The 20,563-nt window shown below is 36.4% G+C and overlaps 1 protein-coding gene and 1 long non-coding RNA gene across 2 annotated transcripts in view; one reads left to right on the top strand and one right to left on the bottom strand.

Moving 5' to 3' along the window:
- The window catches only part of SCFD1 (sec1 family domain containing 1), a 177,437-nt gene that overhangs the window by 138,816 nt on the left and 18,058 nt on the right, over positions 1-20,563 (bottom strand). The window contains exons 6-7 of the mRNA XM_089691176.1: positions 2,284-2,371; positions 1,005-1,094 (exon numbers count right to left, since the gene is read on the bottom strand). Coding sequence (XP_089547302.1) covers positions 1,005-1,094; positions 2,284-2,371 — 178 coding nt within the window. The remainder of the gene's footprint in view (positions 1-1,004; positions 1,095-2,283; positions 2,372-20,563) is intronic.
- Positions 12,697-19,386, top strand: LOC149450980 (uncharacterized). Its single transcript, XR_016315172.1, has 2 exons — positions 12,697-13,822; positions 17,569-19,386. It is a non-coding gene; the product is annotated as an uncharacterized LOC149450980 (long non-coding RNA).

The raw sequence follows: 20,563 nt of genomic DNA, 5'->3' as shown, positions 1-20,563 counted from the left end.
CACTCTTCGAAACAGCAGAAGTATACCTAACTGAAGCAGTTGGCTGCAGATGACAGCTATTTTTAGATCCTTTCGGAAAAATATTCTTTGCCCTGGCTGAGCCCATAGACCTTAAAAACAGGAGACACTCAGGAAACAGCTCTATAGAAGTGTATGGGTATTGACTTTGCAGGTGTACCCAAAAGAAAGATTTTGGCTGCGAGATCTAGAGATCAAATTCAGATAAAAGTATACATTTGGTTGGATAGGGCTTCTTTAGTTCACAGGGGATAGGCCAAAGAAGTAACTGTACCTTCTCCGAAAGGTAGTTATCCTTCAGTTTTCTTAGTTTATTACAGGCTATTCCAATCCTCATTCTTCAGTTGATGTAGCAACATTTCCCCATAGATATAAACAAATACCTGCAATTTCCCCACTCTTCTTAGAGCCTTTGCTGGAAGCATTATTCCTGTTTATAACTGGAACATTCAATTATTGAGATTAAAATCAGGTATTTGCCTATGGCATTTTTTCAGTCCATTGATTACAAGCACCTTTAATGTCACTTGCAATTTCTTATTTCTAAGAGAATAAAAGCATAATTTGACTAAATTTAAATATGCAATATTTCACATTACAGTATAACACCAGACAAGCAACTAAATACAACTGTACATCTGAACTACATACATGTGAGCAGTTTTATCTGTCAGAGGCGTATTGTACTTCTATACAGCTAGTCTTTTAATTCAGACACCACTGCCACACTGCTTCAAAAACAACAATCCTATTTTCTGATTCAGGTTTATAACGTTGGATGCGGTTTGACAGATCATTGGCTAATAAACCAGCAGTGTGATTATACTGATTCCTTGTCTGATGAGCAGGGTGAAGACAAAGATACGATAGCTGCAATGTCAATAAGTAGTATGTAATTAAATTTAAAAATAATAGAATTGCAAAGTTACGCCAAGGTACAGATACAAAATTATAGCAGAAAGTATATATTGTTCCTGAAAACCTACCTAATGTGACAAAGAAGCAGAAGAGGCTGTCAACAATGGTATCCATTATGGTTTCCATCTCTGTGTCAGTGATGTCAGGTCTATTCAGCGCTGGGGAAAGAATTATGAGACTCAACTATTCTTTTTCAAAAGACAGAAAGTAAAGAAACAGATTATATAAAATATCCGTACATGTGGATGTGGGTATTAAAGATGACGTTTAACCACAGTTTTTCATATTCCAGCATTAATGTGGTAGTAAAGGCCAACTATAACTATTTTTAAAAATGTTTCCTTCTCCCTCCTTGGACCTATTCTAGTTCCCCTATGTAAGGGAGCACTTAACAACAGCTTTGAATTTCTGGAGCCATGATGTCACACACTGGCTCCCATGACCTGTTTGCTGTCTCTCTCTTCTCACCTGCAATAGCAGCTTTCTGACACAGGGAAGAGGTAGCTGTTGGATCAAATGACCAGATCGGATTTAAAAAAAAGGTATTCACACAGATAATTTTTATACAGACTATGCAGGATAGGAAGGAGGAAAGGTGGGGAAACATGTTTAAGAATACTTACAGTTAGCCTTAACTTCCACTTGAGTGGCCGTTCACATATATGCAAATTGGATGCAGTTTGAACCGCATCCAATCCACATGCAATGTGAAATAACATTGCTTCCTATGTTCACGTGTGTCTGGTGCACTGTCAGTGTAGATTCAGTGCGGTTTAAAAAAAAAAAAAAATCATGTCCCATATCTGAGTAGTGCGGTCCGGTTCAGGCTATTTACTTCTATGGGAACCGTTTCTAAACCTGACGTGTGAACAGGATAAAATCCTGAGCTGATCCTTCCCTGAACCTGATGTAAATCAGACCTGAACTGGTGAACAGCTGCTGTGTGAATAAGCTGTGAAACCTAAGCTTCAATCAGCACCACACATGTGTGAAGCAGTACTGAAGCTACAAAACCATTAGCCCCAGTTTACATCCAAGTGTGCAAAAACACACATTAGTGCAGGTTTTTTTCACAGGTCAGCATGTGTTGCAACAGGGCAACCTATTTGTCTGAATAGGGTGTCTACCGCAGAAAAATTGCATTTTTTTTCCATAAAATATATCACATCAAAACACATGGTAATAAAGTACGATGAGTCCTTTTGCGATTTAGCATATGTGTACTTGCAGGTGTTTTTGGGGTGCCATTAAGAAGTAATAGCACCACAGCACATCTGCAAATAAAACAAAATTGAATAAAACAGGATAGCAAAAGACTTATATAAATAAATGAATAAATAAATTTACCTCTATATGAAACAAGCTCTTTGTTTTGGTTGCAAAGCACAAACATGTCATCCTCCAAGGTAATGAAGTTCAGGTACTGATCAAAGACCTGAAAAAAAAAAAAACTACAGTGTTACATCCAAGTAAAATCATACAGATTTAAACAACATACATGCTGCAAATAACCGAACAATGGCAGTTGGCTGGGAAAAATTAAACCTGGCCAACATGGATTTATCAAGCAATATCTACAATATATTATAAATAATATACTACTTTTTTTCCCATCTATAATAAAAATAATAATAATTTACCTGTAATACAACACCTATAATATCAGAAAAATCTCCAGCACAAACCTAGTTTCCAGGATTTATGTAGGTATGAGACCCCTGCTTTTCTTGCTAACAGAATATGATACAAACATCTGCAACAGGTTTGTCACAGGACAGTTTATATTTAAGGGCTTGTTCACACTTGACTAAATTTCTAATTCTTAACAAATGCTCCTATAGCTTTAGTATGGGCGTTAGACAGGCGTTAATGAGCTTTAGTATGGGCGTTAGACAGGCGTTAATGAGCTTTAGTATGGGTGGTAGACAGGAGTTAACGAGCTTTAGTATGGGCGTTAGGCGTTAATGAGCTTTAGTATGGGGGGTAGACAGGCGTTAATGAGCTTTAGTATGGGCGTTAGACATGCTTTAGTATGGGCGTTAGACAAGCGTTAATGAGCTTTAGTATGGGCGTTAGACAGGCGTTAATGAGCTTTAGTATGGGCGTTAGACAAGCGTTAATGAGCTTTAGTATGGGCGGTAGACAGGCGTTATTGAGCTTTAGTATGGGCGGTAGACAAGCTTTAGTATGGGCGGTAGACAAGCTTTAGTATGGGCGTTAGGCAAGCTTTAGTATGGGCGTTAGGCAAGCTTTAGTATGGGCGTTAGGCAAGCTTTAGTATGGGCGTTAGACAGGCGTTAATGAGCTTTAGTATGGGTGTTAGACAGGCGTTAATGAGCTTTAGTATGGGCGTTAGGTGTTTTACAAGTGTTAAAAATGCTCCCCGAACGCCCTATCATGGTTTGGATGGGTTTCTTAAGCATTAAAACCGCACTACAAATGCCTATAATAAACCGTTATGTTATGAATGCCCTGAAACTGTACTGCAAACACCTGCCAGTACGTTTGTAAAGCATCCCCATAGACTTGAATGAGGGGGTGCTGAAAGGCTTTAAACTCCTTCAGACTCAACGTGAGGCTTCAGTTTTGAAGCGACGCTAATGCTTCATGATTTGACAATGTGAACAGCACTGTGTGCTGTCCATAGTTTGCATAGGCATTTGAAGTGCGTTAAAAAATGCCCCTCAAATGCCTGCTTTCAATGCCAGTGTGAACTAGGCCTAAAGCAACTTTGTCACCATTTAAAAAAACTAAAAAGAAGCACTCCCTGCAAAGACAACAATTAACACTTTCCTGTCCTGCTGCTGATCTTTGCTACCATTCCCTCCTACAAAGGCCCACGCCATCCTCTTGGACCCTGAATAACTTCTTACTATCCCATCCTGAAATTTTAGATAAGTTTGGGACAGTCTCCACAGAAAGTTATCCAATTAATAAAATGGAAAGGATACAATATAGTTGTGAGAGGCCACTTGATACATCAATGGTGCCAGAGGGACTAACACAGGCAAAAATGGAGTCAGAAGTGGAGCAGACCACTCCTAGCTCATGTCTTTAACTAGATAAACTCAAGACTGAATTAAGCCTATGTCTTTCAGACAGCAGAAAGGCAGTTGCGCTGAACAAAACTATAATTTTACATACATATCAATAAACCTGAAACTATGCTAGATAAATAACTGCATCATATAGCACCACAACCAAAACCTGTAGACCTTAGAACTATACACCACGTACTTACTGGTAACCCAAGATTTCCCATTTCTTACCATCTTTGAACAGAACCTTTCCTCCCTAAATGCTGACAATATGGCAGAGGAATGCCACCTGGCAATCAAAAACCTCAAACCTGGCCGAATGGCTACACTGCCTTATCCTACAGGACATTTTCGGAGGTCCTGATCTCACATTTATTAACTACCTTTAATTAAGAAAGGCAACTCCTTCCTCCAAAAATCATTACAGTCTAGCATAGTCATGATTCCCAAACCAACCGGCAATCTCCATTCTTGGTCTAACCACAGACCAATATCACTTTTGAAAACAGATGTAAAGACCTTGTTGAATATCCTTGTCACTATAATAAACTTCTTCCGGAGTCATCTCATCTACAAAGACCAGGTAGGCTTTGTCCCCTTGAGAGGAGCAAGCGGCAATATTGGTCAGGCAATACAACCCATTTTTAACTCCAGAACCTGGTTGTTCTCCCTGGATGTGCACAAGACCATTGGCTCCCTTTCCTGGCAATTTATGATTTTATATCCTGGGTCAAGGCCCTATATCCCCAGCTGACGGCCACAATAAAATACGCTGGATTCACTCTGAATCCTTGCCAATAAGCTGTGGCACCAGACAGGGCTGTCCTTTATCACTGACTATATTCGTTTTGACCCTAGAGCCCCTGGGAGTCACCATTTGAGTACATCCTGACATCCAGGGCCTAGAACTTGCCAGCAAGCACCATACATTAAAGATGTTCGCAGATGCCATCATTTTGCATGCCTCTTTCCCCCACATTATACTGCCAATTTGGTTTAACACCCTTTGTATCTATTTCAATCTTCAGGTCAATGAAGTCAAATCCAAAGCCTAAAATTAAATTTGAGCCCCTATCTTCTCCACTAGCTTCAAGAGAAGTACTTTACCTGGTCTACCTCACTGTCTTACCTCAATACTTCTTTTAATTCGCTCTACAAGTCCAATATGCCCTCATTTTAAAGAACTTCCTAACCTTCTCCACTCTCAGCACAGTATCTAGCTATCTTAGTTAGACTGGATTCATGCACTAAAAAGGACTTACCCACACTTCCATATTATTATAGGGTTCCTCTGATACCAATCCCCAGTCACATAGAGTGGGTATAGAAAAAGAATCACCCCCTTTACAATAATCACATTTTGTTGCTTTGCAGCCTGAAATGAAGACAGACACAGTTTTTGTTTTATCCAGCTGTATTTACTCAACTTATAACTTATAACATCAAAGTGAAAGATATAACACCAACATGACAGATAAAAATTAAAAAATTAAACAGAATCGCTGAGTTGGAAAAAGGTTCAGTATTTTGTTGAACCCCTTTTGCTTTAATTCCAGCCTTTAGTCTGTTGGGATATGTCTCTTCTAACTTTGCAATATTAGCCAGCTCTTCTTTGCAGAACTACTCAAGTTCACTTAAATGTGATGGTGACCGTTTGTGGACTGCAGTCTTTCCACAGATTTTCAAAGAGGTTTAAGTCTGGGCTCTGACTAGGCCATGTAAGGACAGTCACCTTTTTCTCCTCCAACCACTGTGAGTTCATTTTTACTGTGTGATCTGGGTCATTGTAGTGTTGGAAAGTAAATCTTCTTCCCATTGACAACTTTCTGGCAGAGGGCAGCAGATTTTCCTCAAGAATTTGATGGTATTTTGCCCCATCCATCTTTTCCCTGCTGCAGAGAGCACCCCCCTTTCCATAACAGGATATCACCACCTCCATGCTTTACTGTAGGAATGGTGTTCTTTGGATGGTGAGATGTATTGAATTTCCACCAGACATATCGTTTAGTGTTGAGGCCAAATAATTCATTTTTAGTCTCATCTGACCAGAACACCTTTTTCCATGTGGCCTGAGAATCTTCAAGGTGTGTTTTGGCAAAGCTCAGTGGTGAATGCATGTGGACTGTCTTGAACAGTGGACTTTTTTCTTGCAACCCTCCCAGAGAAGCCACATTTGTGGAGAATTTGTGAAAATGTCACATGCACACAATGACCATTCTTTGTCATATTTTCCTGCAATTGCTTCAGAGTTGCCATAGGCCTCTTGGTAGCCTCTCTGAACAGTTTCTTCCTGGCTCTTTCATCCAGTTTGGAGTGACATCCTGATCCAGGGAGGGTCTGTGTTCTACCAAATACCTTTCACTTCTTAATAAAATACTTCACTGTGCTTCTAGGTACTGATAAAGCCTTTGAACTTTATCCCAGAGATCTTTTGACAGCGCCTTGCCACCCATAGTTGATGGTTCACTTCAGTTGCACTACCAGGGACTGAAATGCTCCAGGAAAGCTCTTTTCATGCTGAGCTAATCACAACAGAAAGTCAAATGGCTTTGTGTGCCATTGAGAAGGTTATTAGCTACACCTGATTGAGTCTACAAGTCATTTTTAGAAGGGGGGGATGATCCCTTTTCCAACTCAGTAATTCTGTTTTTGAATTTTTTAATTTCTTTTCTGACTTGTTGGTGTTATATCTTTCACTTAGATGGTAGAAGTTGCACTGAGTAAATACAGCTAGATAAAACAAAAACTGTGTATGTCTTCATTTCAGACTGCAAAGCAACAAAATGTGGTTATTTTAAAAGGGGGGGATTCTTTTTCAACAGGGTGTAACAAAAGTATAGCGAGCGCTACGAGTAAGTTAATGTAAGCAGCTGAAACACCAAACAAAGGTAACCAAAAACCTTTCAGTAATCAATAAAGGGAGAAGGATAGGTGCAGCGCTTTGGATCAGAGTGCAAAAGGAATGCTCTAAAGGTATATATGTATATATATATATGAATATAGGTACAATAATAGACAGTGCGCTAATCAATAGAAGTGTTTAAAGCACACACACAGTCCACATCCCAAATCAATGGTGGTAGGAAGGGTAAAGAGAATCCTAGGAGTGAATAGAGTGCGCACTCACCAGAAGTGCGTATAAAATACGCATGTAGAGAGATAAACTCTTCAGAATGTCTCTGGCATCCAGTCTCTGGTCAGATCGCACTCCACACCATCCTCTTTGGCACCGCGAAGAGCAGTAATCCGGATTCACCAAATGGTAAGGGCGTCAAAGATACTCCTTAGTCCAAAAAAAGGCACTGTGGGAGATGGTGCTCTCAAGGAGAGCCCAATAAAGGACGCCACATAGTGTAATGCTGTTTGACTTAAATTTATTTTAGTCAAAGCAAGTAACAAAAATTCTACTGACAATAAATGTTGGCCACATATAGTGGCTAGATGTCCATGAGCTGTAGCCCCCCTGACGCGTTTCGTGCGATGCACGTTTTCAAAGGGCGCAGGGCTTACAGCAGGACATCTTACCCCATCTATTTATGCACAGAAATGGCAATCGCGCTAGTCGCGGCGGCCATTTTGCCGGCGTTTCGCGCATGCGCAGTACATCGGCGCCATTTTGCCGTGGATCGCTAGGGAGAATACAATTGTTTTCCCTAGTGTCCATTAAAACCATACAAGGCGGCGCTGTATTACAGATAGGAGAAAGCCAAATCTCCTGTCTATCTTTTAGTCATGAGCACAGATCACCGACTCATGGCTATATATATATTGCTATTATTATGTAAAATAAGCTTTTAAAGAGGTATTGGTTATAAATAAAGAAACCCATCTTCAAAATGAAGGAGTGATTTGTTATGGTATACTAGTATTGTGTGTATGCATATATAAATGCATGTAACCAAGTTTGTTTAGTAAAAATTGTTTAATAAAAATTGGAAGCAGTCATTTCTTATTTAGCTTACCATTCAAATAAATATTAATAAATAATAGCGTAAAAAATTATTTTGCAAAAAAATACTGCGACTTAATGAATAATTATAATAATATAATAGTGCGATGGCCATTTCTATTGCAATAAAATAGATGTAAATAATATAATATAAATATATTTAAAATCTCATATATTTTATTAAGTATAAATTTAAAAAACTAGGTCAGTATAATACATCCAAAATCAGTCCATTTCATATGGTCAGAAGGGGTCAAAAACATCAATATTAGTACATGATGATACAATATTGTACATAATAAAACAATCTAAAAACATATAAAATAGGATAGAATACGCAATGACAGGTGTGGTGATATTTAGATATTTGGACACTACCAACCACATTCAGTATATGAGTATCATTAATACTGGGACAATATAAACGCACATTAGCTGTCATCAATAAAACAATTTAAATCAAATTCAATGTTATGGCCATTAGGGTATAGAGAACCAAGTTTGTATATCTACTTAGATTCTAGTTGTGAGATCGCTCTTTTTTTATTTTGTCCTCTCCAGTGTGCGTTTATAATTCCAATACCCATAAATATTAATGATGATGGATCTTTGTTGTGGTGCGTTTTATAATGGAGGGATAATGAGTGATCTTTAAAGCCCTTTCTAATATTGTTAACGTGTTCTTTTAAACGATCTCTCAAACGTCTGGTTGTTCGCCCTATGCATTGTAAGTGGCAAGGGCATTGTATTAGATAAACGACATATTTACTCGTGCAAGTAATGAAATCGTCAATCTTAGAAATCTTACCATTTACTGTAGACTTAAAACTTGTATGCCTACTAGTAAAGTTGCTGTTAGTGCAGGTCATACACTTTCTACATGGGTAGAAACCTTTCGTTTGTGGAAAAAAAGGAGCATTTAAAGGAGGGTCTAGAACATTTGGGGCTATTCTGTTCCCCAAGGGAGTGGCTTTTCTAAAAGCGATCTGTGGATAATCTGGTAGAAAACGTCTTAAAACGGGGTCTGACATTAAGATCTTCCAATTATTACGAATTATCCTAGTAACTGACTTATGTTGGATTGAATAATTTGTCACAAAAGGGCAAACTTTCTCTGGCCTCTGATTGTCGTTGTTCTTCAACATCAGATCTCTATTTGAGTCGCCTACTTGTATCATGGTTTGTGTCAAAGTATTTTCATCGTATCCCTTTTCAAGGAACTTAGTTTTAATAATAGCAGCCTGTTTATAGTATGTATTAACATCAGTACAGTTGCGTCTAATTCTGGTGAACTGACCCTTAGGTACATTCCGCAACCAAGCCGGGTGGTGACAGCTTTCCAAGGGAATGTAACTGTTTCTATCAGTTTTCTTAAAAAATGACTCAGTTATAATTCTTCCCTCTAGATTTATCAAAGTCAGGTCCAAAAAATTAATGTTCTCATGACTATAATTAAAAGTAAGACTAATATTAAGAGAGTTAAAATTCAGAGTAGTAAAAGCTATTGACTCATTATTAGAGAAAAAAGACCTTGTGATCCGCCCCGCGGACAAAGGGGGAGGGGTAGTTGTCCTCAATAAAATTGATTATATTAAAGAAGTCCAGAATATCCTCAGTGATGGAGATACATATTTACCGTTACCTAAAAACCCAGTAGTTCAATATAAGAAAGAACTCAAGTCAATAATACAAAGGGGATATGAAAACAATATTATAAGTAAGAAAGAAAAAGCATTTTTATGCCCTGTATCTCCGAGGCTTCCTATCTTATACATATTGCCTAAGGTGCATAAGGATCCACTTAATCCACCAGGGAGGCCAATAATAAGCGGCATAGGATCTCTAACGGCCAGGATAGGTAAATATATAGATCATTTCCTACAGCCACTCGTGACGAAAACGCCAGCATATCTTAAAGACACAAAGCAGGTTCTTCAAGATATTAAAGATATATCTACTAATTCGGATACATTCTTGGTTACAGCTGACGTAGCCTCCTTATATACTAATATAAACCACTCGGATGGTATGGAAGCAGTGAGGTTTTTCTTAGATGATTTTAGCGATATACCTATTTTACAGAAAGATTTTATCTTAATACTTTTGGAATTCGCAATGACAAAGAACCATTTTTGGTTTAATCGCCAGTTCTATTTACAGACTAAGGGAGTGGCGATATGGGCGAAATTCGCCCCCAGCCTGGCGAATTTGTTTATGGCCAGGTGGGAGGAGGATGTCATCTATGCTAGAGATTGGCCCGAACTCTCCTTTTACAGGAGATACATAGATGACATCCTCCTCATATGGAATGGCGATGAAGAATCACTTTTAAATTTTTTTACTACTCTGAATTTTAACTCTCTTAATATTAGTCTTACTTTTAATTATAGTCATGAGAACATTAATTTTTTGGACCTGACTTTGATAAATCTAGAGGGAAGACTTATAACTGAGTCATTTTTTAAGAAAACTGATAGAAACAGTTACATTCCCTTGGAAAGCTGTCACCACCCGGCTTGGTTGCGGAATGTACCTAAGGGTCAGTTCACCAGAATTAGACGCAACTGTACTGATGTTAATACATACTATAAACAGGCTGCTATTATTAAAACTAAGTTCCTTGAAAAGGGATACGATGAAAATACTTTGACACAAACCATGATGCAAGTAGGCGACTCAAATAGAGATCTGATGTTGAAGAACAACGACAATCAGAGGCCAGAGAAAGTTTGCCCTTTTGTGACAAATTATTCAATCCAACATAAGTCAGTTACTAGGATAATTCGTAATAATTGGAAGATCTTAATGTCAGACCCCGTTTTAAGACGTTTTTTACCAGATTATCCACAGATCGCTTTTAGAAAAGCCACTCCCTTGGGGAACAGAATAGCCCCAAATGTTCTAGACCCTCCTTTAAATGCTCCTTTTTTTCCACAAATGAAAGGTTTCTACCCATGTAGAAAGTGTATGACCTGCACTAACAGCAACTTTACTAGTAGGCACACAAGTTTTAAGTCTACAGTAAATGGTAAGATTTCTAAGATTGACGATTTCATTACTTGCACGAGTAAATATGTCGTTTATCTAATACAATGCCCTTGCCACTTACAATACATAGGGCGAACAACCAGACGTTTGAGAGATCGTTTAAAAGAACACGTTAACAATATTAGAAAGGGCTTTAAAGATCACTCATTATCCCTCCATTATAAAACGCACCACAACAAAGATCCATCATCATTAATATTTATGGGTATAGGAATTATAAACGCACACTGGAGAGGACAAAATAAAAAAAGAGCGATCTCACAACTAGAATCTAAGTGGATATACGAACTTGGTTCTCTATACCCTAATGGCCATAACATTGAATTTGATTTAAATTGTTTTATTGATGACAGCTAATGTGCGTTTATATTGTCCCAGTATTAATGATACTCATATACTGAATGTGGTTGGTAGTGTCCAAATATCTAAATATCACCACACCTGTCATTGCGTATTCTATCCTATTTTATATGTTTTTAGATTGTTTTATTATGTACAATATTGTATCATCATGTACTAATATTGATGTTTTTGACCCCTTCTGACCATATGAAATGGACTGATTTTGGATGTATTATACTGACCTAGTTTTTTAAATTTATACCTTATAAAATATATGAGATTTTAAATATATTTATATTATATTATTTACATCTATTTTATTGCAATAGAAATGGCCATCGCACTATTATATTATTATAATTATTCATTAAGTCGCAGTATTTTTTTGCAAAATAATTTTTTACGCTATTATTTATTAATATTTATTTGAATGGTAAACTAAAGAAGAAATGACTGCTTCCAATTTTTATTAAACAATTTTTACTAAACAAACTTGGTTACATGCATTTATATATGCATACACACAATACTAGTATACCATAACAAATCACTCCTTCATTTTGAAGATGGGTTTCTTTATTTGTAACCAATACCTCTTTAAAAGCTTATTTTACATAATAATAGCAATATATATATAGCCATGAGTCGGTGATCTGTGCTCATGACTAAAAGATAGACAGGAGATTTGGCTTTCTCCTATCTGTAATACAGCGCCGCCTTGTATGGTTTTAATGGACACTAGGGGAAACAATTGTATTCTCCCTAGCGATCCACGGCAAAATGGCGCCGATGTACTGCGCATGCGCGAAACGCCGGCAAAATGGCCGCCGCGACTAGCGCGATTGCCATTTCTGTGCATAAATAGATCTGGTAAGATGTCCTGCTGTAAGCCCTGCTCCCTTTGAAAACGTGCATCGCACGAAACGCGTCAGAAGGGACTACAGCTCATGGACATCTAGCCACTATATGTGGCCAACATTTATGGTCAGTAGAATTTTTGTTACTTGCTTTGACTAAAATAAATTTAAGTCAAACAGCATTACACTATGTGGCGTCCTTTATTGGGCTCTCCTTGAGAGCACCATCTCCCACAGTGCCTTTTTTTGGACTAAGGAGTATCTTTGACGCCCTTACCATTTGGTGAATCCGTGTTACTGCTCTTCGCGGTGCCAAAGAGGATGGTGTGGAGTGCGATCTGACCAGAGACTGGATGCCAGAGACATTCTGAAGAGTTTATCTCTCTACATGCGTATTTTATACGCACTTCTTGAGTGCGCACTCTATTCGCTCCTAGGATTCTCTTTACCCTTCCTACCACCATTGATTTGGGATGTGGACTGTGTGTGTGCTTTAAACACTTCTATTGATTAGCGCACTGTTAGAAGCTTTCCTTAACCTAAATATCTAATATCTTCTTATTAACAGTACTAACATAAGTATGAATGAGTTGGATCTTAATAGAATAATTGAGTTATTATATTTATATTTGTTCTAGATTGGGAAAAGTAAGGAATTAGACTTCATAGTCTGTGAATATACATATCTTGGGTTTTTCCTTTACATTCAAGCCACATATGAGAGTAATTAGCTATACCTTCCCCCATCCTCCCCCATCTATGTAAGAGATGATATGTTTCACTAACTAGTGAATTGTTCGGTTTACAAGGTTTATACTGTAATATTTCTTGATTACGATATTTATATACGAGATAACTCTTAGTAAGATTACTTTTAGGAGAATATATATATATATGTATGTATGTGTTATACATCTAATGTATTCTGATTGATGGAATGTCTAGGCCTTCTTAGGTTACGCTCAGACTTTAGGAGAAGTAGACTGGAAGTTTGTAATATATACACATCTGTTTCCAATTATCTTAGTGGGACTACAAGAGAATACCAACCCACTTTTAGGAGATTGGGGGCTGGATTGCTCATTTAAGAGTAGAAACAAAGACTTTTTATGCTCACATTGCTGGAAGCCTTGAGAGACACACACACATACACACATATACATATATACAATCTTATTATCAAGAACTTAACTATACTTTTTGGACATTATTTAAACATTCTGTATGCCAATATTTTATTTCTAATTTTATGCAACGTTATTATTAAATCATCTTTTTTGAGTTTTATACAAGCAGTGGAAGGACTTTCTATCTAAACATTTCTCATCAATACAAGTTAATAAAATATCGAGACAATACGATATTTTACAGTGGCGAGCCTCCAGTTCGATTCGTTTCCGCCGATCGCTTATTTTTGACTTTTTTCTTCTTCATCTTGCTGAGAGGGAAGTTGTTTGCAAATTCAGCAAACTATGAAATCAAGCTTTCAGGAGAAGTAAAGTCTGCAACAGATGAATCGTCGGCATAATCGAGAACCTAAAAGCAGAATTGGTGAGAATTTTGCGCAATTGCAAGCAACGCTGTTCCTTGGTGATGTCATTTCCCGCCAAGAGAGAAAAGACGCGTTATGTAAAGAAAGACCTTCTTAATTGGTAAGTAATGGATTTTATTGATGAATTATCTAGAGAGAGTAAGTTAGAATTCAAGAATCTGTCTACATTTGTTAAAGATGATGAACTTTGGCGGTACATGTATAATGAATGCTTACAGGCTAATAGTAAGATAGAAAAATCTAAGTTTTCCTTTAAGAAACTGAGCAAACAAGTTAGAAATGTAATGAAGTTAGTTAATGTTTTTAATGCCATGATTTTTGATGTTCCTAAGACTGCTGTTTGTGTAATGAAGCAAGATCAGAACAGTGTATGTGCTAATTGCCAGATTTTGACTGAGCAAATTGATGATATGCAAAGCGCAATTCAAACAAAAGACATTCAGTTATCTGACCTGCAGAATGATGTAAAAAGAATTTGTGTGAATACTAAGGCAGAGAAACAAAAATCTTTTGTACCAGAGATCCAGTCTGTAGAAGGAGACCCTGTAGATCAGGAAGAAATGTGTAAGAGAAAATTAAGGGATAAAGTTGCAAAACTTAATCTTAAAATCCTTGATCAGCTCATGAAAATTTTGAAGGATATGCCAGCCTATGATATGGACGCCGATGCTTTCTATAACATGGAGGTTTATGAAAATTTTTGTAATAATTTTTGTTTAAATCAGGAGCAAAGAAATTTTCTATTCTGTTTATGGCTCCCCAGTGTTATGGCATGTAGATTAATCAAAACGCCATATATTGAGGATGATGAGGAAATGCATAGCAATGCATCAGACCGACTACGTCAATTATTGAAATTTACTACTGGAGAGGAAACTCCTTCTTTGGAAATCTTAGACTCCTTAAGAGCTACGATTAATGATGATCCTTTTGAATTTAAAAATAGATTTTCTAAAGTATACAAAATGATATTTAATTTAGACAATGAGACTCCTTCTATGGTAAATGCTTTTGTTAAAAAATTCAAGTATCTTGATCCAGCATCTGTTATTATTGCTACTGGAAAAAATGATTTAGATCAAGCAGCCAAAGTTATTGATACAGTTAGGAGACAACTTAAATTAAACAATCAGAAGAAGGAAAGTTTAATTGTTCAAAATGGAGAAGAGGGAGAGACCATGTGCTTAGCCACACCCAGTTATGATGATGAATACGTCACAGGCAGGACGAGAGTCTCAGAGCAGACAGGAAATACTATTTGTTTCTATTGTAAACGATTTGGTCATTTGAAAAGAGATTGTATTCATTATAAATTAGATTTACAAAGAAAAGCTTTGGAATTAGAAGACCAAAATATAATTTCTGAACAATCTACTCCTCCATGTTCCAACAATAGTCTGTCTGAGTTGCCTTATGCCTCAGAAGTTAAAAAGATCAGTTCACTGAGAGTCAACAACAGCTTAAACAATATAGTAAACAGTGCTGTTGTCATTAATAGGAATGGTTTATTGCCATTGCCGAAATTAGGATCAGGATCAAATCGAGATTCTTCTTCTTTACTGTTGGAATATGTTGCTCCAAATTTATTGGATGAAAGTGGAAGGCCCAAATCAACATCAATTGATTCTTCCATGTACTGTAATGTTGGAAGTATTTGTACAGCAACTGCTGACATGTCTTCAGATCATAAATGGCCACATACAGGAACCAATCTTGAATTGGAACAATTGGTTACATCACATAAAGAACTTTGGAGTCAAAGCAAAAATGATGTAGGTTTGTTTAAAAATTTTGAAGTTGACATAGAAGGTAGAGACCCTAAGCCTCAACCTCAATACAAATTGCCATTAGAATCAATTAATCCAATCTCTTCCATTGTAGATGAGTTTTTACAGCAAGGAATTTTAAAGAAAGTACAATCAGTGGTGAATAATTGTATTTGGCCTATCAAAGCTGATAATTCATATTCTTTATCAGTTGATTTCAGGACATTGAACAAATGCATCACAAATAACAAATCTATTGTTCCTGATTGTAACATAATGTCACATCTGGATGCCAAGGCCAAAATATTCTCAGTACTTGAAATTGCCAATAGCCATTTGTCAGTACCCTTAGCTAAGAGTTGTCAATATAAACTTGCCTTTAGCTTCAACAAAGAAACTTATACATTCACAAGATTAGCCCCAGGCTTAGATTTAAGTGATGGGATTGTTCATGAGTATTTGGGAAAAATATTATCTAAATTCTCTAGGCCAGAATGTATTGTCCAGCATGTAGACAAGCTTCTCTTGTCTACACAAAATATAACTGAACATATCACTCTTTTGTCTGAAATATTTACGTTGTTACAAACAGCAGGATTGAAATTGAATACAGAGAAAGTTCAGTTGATGAAAAGACAGGTGGAATTCCTTCATATGCAAATTAGTCATGGACAGAGACAGTTGTTGCAAGAAAAAGTTAGAACTATTTCTGCTTATCCAATTCCAACAAATCGCAAGGCTTTGCATCAGTTTTTGAGCGAAGTAAATCATTGTAAAGATTTTATACCCAATTTTGCAGAGAAGTCTAGATCATTATTTGATCGATTGAAACAAAAAGATGGTGTGTTAGACCAATGGGATCAAACTGAGAAAGAAGCTTTTGAACTATTGAAATGGGATTTGCAGAATGCTACTACATTAAATACTGTTGAGTTTTGTAGTAAAATTCCTTTTGTTTTAGAAACCAATGTTTCCAATAATGCAATCTCAGCAACTTTGTCACAATTAAAAGAAGGTAATCAGAAAATAATAGGTTTCTTCTCAAGAACTTTGACAAATATGGAGAAAAACTTTGATGCACATATGAAAAAATTGTTAAGTGTTTTCTTTGCAGTCAAAATAACTGAATACATTGTGAGATCAAGTAAGATCATATTACAGACACCTGATTCCTCACTGAAACTCCTAGGGGAAGATGGTTCAACAGAAAAGTATCGTGAAAATTATCCTATATGGTACAGAACACTGTCTTCCAAACACATTCAGATAGATGTAACAAAAAGACATTTTCAGGAAAACATACCAACACATGTTTGTACAGCTGTAGGTGAGAAGTTTGTACCTCATGTTTTCAACATAGGAACTGAGAAAAGTTTGAAACCAGTATGTATTACTGCAGATCAGTCTTACACTACAAGAAGTAAGTCAACACAAAAAACAGCTACGCATATTTCCAATTTTATAGAGATAAGATCAAAGGCATGATCCTTTGTCATCTCTGGGTTGATACAAAACCTTTCTTTGGTTTTGAAACCAAGGTTTTGAATCATGACCAATAATGGAGATGTAGCGTCCTGTTATATTTATTTTTGTTTATTTCAGGTACTTATATAGCATTGTCAATTTATGTAGTGCTTTTTACATATATAGTACATTCACATAAGTCCCTAACCCTCAAGAGGAGTACAATCTAAGGTCCCTAACTCACAGTCATACATACACATACTAGGGCCAATTTAGATAGGAGCAATTCTCCTACCAACATGTCTTTGGAGTGTGGGAGGAAACCGGAGTACCTGGAGGAAACCCACGCAAGCACAGGGAGAACATACAAACTCCAGGCAGGTGATGCCATGGTTGGGATTTGCATCAGCAACCCTAGTATTGTTAGGCGGAAGTGCCCGCATTCTAAAATAGAACACTACAAGTCAATAAGAAGTGCTATAATGAAAATATGTCTTCCATGTCATGACTAGAAATGTTTGTGATTATGATATGTAATGTTAACAGATAAATGTAAGAGGATTAATCAATGTAAAATTATCAATGCCAAAATAATGATACTGCATTTCTGTTACAGGAAATGACCTAAGAGTAACTGTTAAAGGAAGAAAGTTCAAATATTTCTAAACCTTTCAGATGATAATACATTTTCCAAGAAGGAAATTTATTCTGGAAGAAGCTTTGCAACAAGAATTTCATTCATCATAGTTTTTGTTGTTCTTTTTATGTTCAATAAAGTTATTTTAACTTTACAGAGTGCTAGAAGAAGACAAGACATCTCAAGGCATCTCATAGAGGAAGAACTTATAAAACAATTGACTTTTGACTACTGATGAAATAATTAATTCATCATCAGATATATTGGTTTTTTTTGTGTGTACATTTTATTTTGACATATGTTTACTATATCAAGATGAGATCAGTTTTCACATGAACATTTGCAATCACACACTATGTATTTTCAGAAGTGAAAGGGTTAAACTTTTGTTACAACAGAGTCACTCTTAGTTAGAACATCTGTTGTTAATTAAGCTAGAGATAAGTTTTATAAGGTACATATAGAAAATTTAGGCAAGCTTTACATTGTTATATGTATGTTTTAAAAAAAAAAATCATTTGATATACATGTATGGATTGAAGCTAGGGAACATATGTTATGTTTAAATGTTGATAAGGTATTTTGAAAAGATGTATGGATTATAGAACTGTGTGCTACACACATTTTGGAGGGAAAATATGAAACATCTATTTTTTAAGTGCCATATTTTAAAGTATTGTACTATAATGTTACAGTTATACATTTATTAAGGGGATGAATTATTTGGTAAAAGGAAAATAATAAGGGTAAAAATATTTTTATGTGATACATAACAAAAGGTTTATCAAAGAATTTGTTTTCCCATTATAGAATCAAATTAAAGATATGTGCAGATCAATTATCTTAAGATCCAAAAACGCATGAATGGATACGAAAGTGACGAGAATGTGTATAAATGGATTAAGATAAGGAAAATGATTAAGATTCGATAAAATCGATCATTTTGAGAGGGAAATGTTAGAAGCTTTCCTTAACCTAAATATCTAATATCTTCTTATTAACAGTACTAACATAAGTATGAATGAGTTGGATCTTAATAGAATAATTGAGTTATTATATTTATATTTGTTCTAGATTGGGAAAAGTAAGGAATTAGACTTCATAGTCTGTGAATATACATATCTTGGGTTTTTCCTTTACATTCAAGCCACATATGAGAGTAATTAGCTATACCTTCCCCCATCCTCCCCCATCTATGTAAGAGATGATATGTTTCACTAACTAGTGAATTGTTCGGTTTACAAGGTTTATACTGTAATATTTCTTGATTACGATATTTATATACGAGATAACTCTTAGTAAGATTACTTTTAGGAGAATATATATATATATGTATGTATGTGTTATACATCTAATGTATTCTGATTGATGGAATGTCTAGGCCTTCTTAGGTTACGCTCAGACTTTAGGAGAAGTAGACTGGAAGTTTGTAATATATACACATCTGTTTCCAATTATCTTAGTGGGACTACAAGAGAATACCAACCCACTTTTAGGAGATTGGGGGCTGGATTGCTCATTTAAGAGTAGAAACAAAGACTTTTTATGCTCACATTGCTGGAAGCCTTGAGAGACACACACACATACACACATATACATATATACAATCTTATTATCAAGAACTTAACTATACTTTTTGGACATTATTTAAACATTCTGTATGCCAATATTTTATTTCTAATTTTATGCAACGTTATTATTAAATCATCTTTTTTGAGTTTTATACAAGCAGTGGAAGGACTTTCTATCTAAACATTTCTCATCAATACAAGTTAATAAAATATCGAGACAATACGATATTTTACACGCACTGTCTATTATTGTACCTATATTCATATATATATATACATATATACCTTTAGAGCATTCCTTTTGCACTCTGATCCAAAGCGCTGCACCTATCCTTCTCCCTTTATTGATTCTTTTTCAATACCCACTCTATGTGCATAAGAAAATACTATACTGAAGCCCAAATTGCACCTTTCACATCGCTACCTAATTCTTGGGAACTGCCCCTCTGAACCCTTGTTACCATTATCTAATGTGCCATCTTTAACCTAATCTGGCTACTCCCTTACCAAATACCTCCCAATAAGAGACCTCATTAAATTTTCCATCAAATCCTTTTATATTTTCTCCTCACTTCCAACTTACAGGGATCTTGCATAATCACTCCTTCCTCTTTGCACATGAGAACGGACGGGCCTTTCGACGGTGGCATTTAAAGAGTGTTAAATACTTATACACAGATGGCAAAAAATCTGTGCATCTCCTCAGAGAACACTGGAAATTGTCCCATATGGAAACATTCTAGTACATGCAATTAGCACCTTTAACAAACACTGCACGGAATGCAGATATGCTTGACTCCCTTTGAAAATCGCAGCCTTAAAAGCCCCCACTCTACAGGCCTCGTTTCCACTTTATACACTGCCCTTAGCGACTTTAAAGTCTTGACAAATTTTAGGCTGCTGCAGTGAAATGCTAACTTAACATACTAGTTCAAGAACACTCTTACAAAGTACTATCCCAATGGTACATGACCCTCAACCGCATCATGAAATTTGTCCCTGGAGCTTCTTCAGCCTGCTTTCAAGGTTGCAGGAGTGTGGTACTTTAATTTGCATATGGTGGCAATACCTTAAAGTATTACTAAACCCACAACAGTAAAATTAGTCTGTAAATGCAGTAAAGCATGCTTGTTATCCTCACTGTGGAACCTAAGGTGTTAATCCTCTGCATGGTTTAAAAATGCTGTTGCTGTTTGATCCTGACTTCACTCATCCTCCCCTTCTTCCAGCGTCTCCCTCTAATCTCCTGATAAGACATATCGTGTGGAGGCACTCTGCACATGCTCAGTTTGGTGTGTATTGCTAGAGAGGTTTGTTTTTTTTCTTAGGAGAGTGCATGTGATCAGCACAGGGCCAAGCAGCACTGTCCAGACAAAGGTCAGGGGTCATGCATCCTCCTAGAG

The sequence above is a fragment of the Staurois parvus genome, unplaced genomic scaffold (genome assembly GCF_062004578.1).
Source record: "Staurois parvus isolate SC_StPar_1 unplaced genomic scaffold, SC_StPar_1.0 ptg000553l, whole genome shotgun sequence".
NCBI classification, from domain to species: domain Eukaryota; kingdom Metazoa; phylum Chordata; class Amphibia; order Anura; family Ranidae; genus Staurois; species Staurois parvus.
Note: the sequence above shows the minus strand (reverse complement) of the source record. Positions and strands in the feature narration are given on the sequence as shown.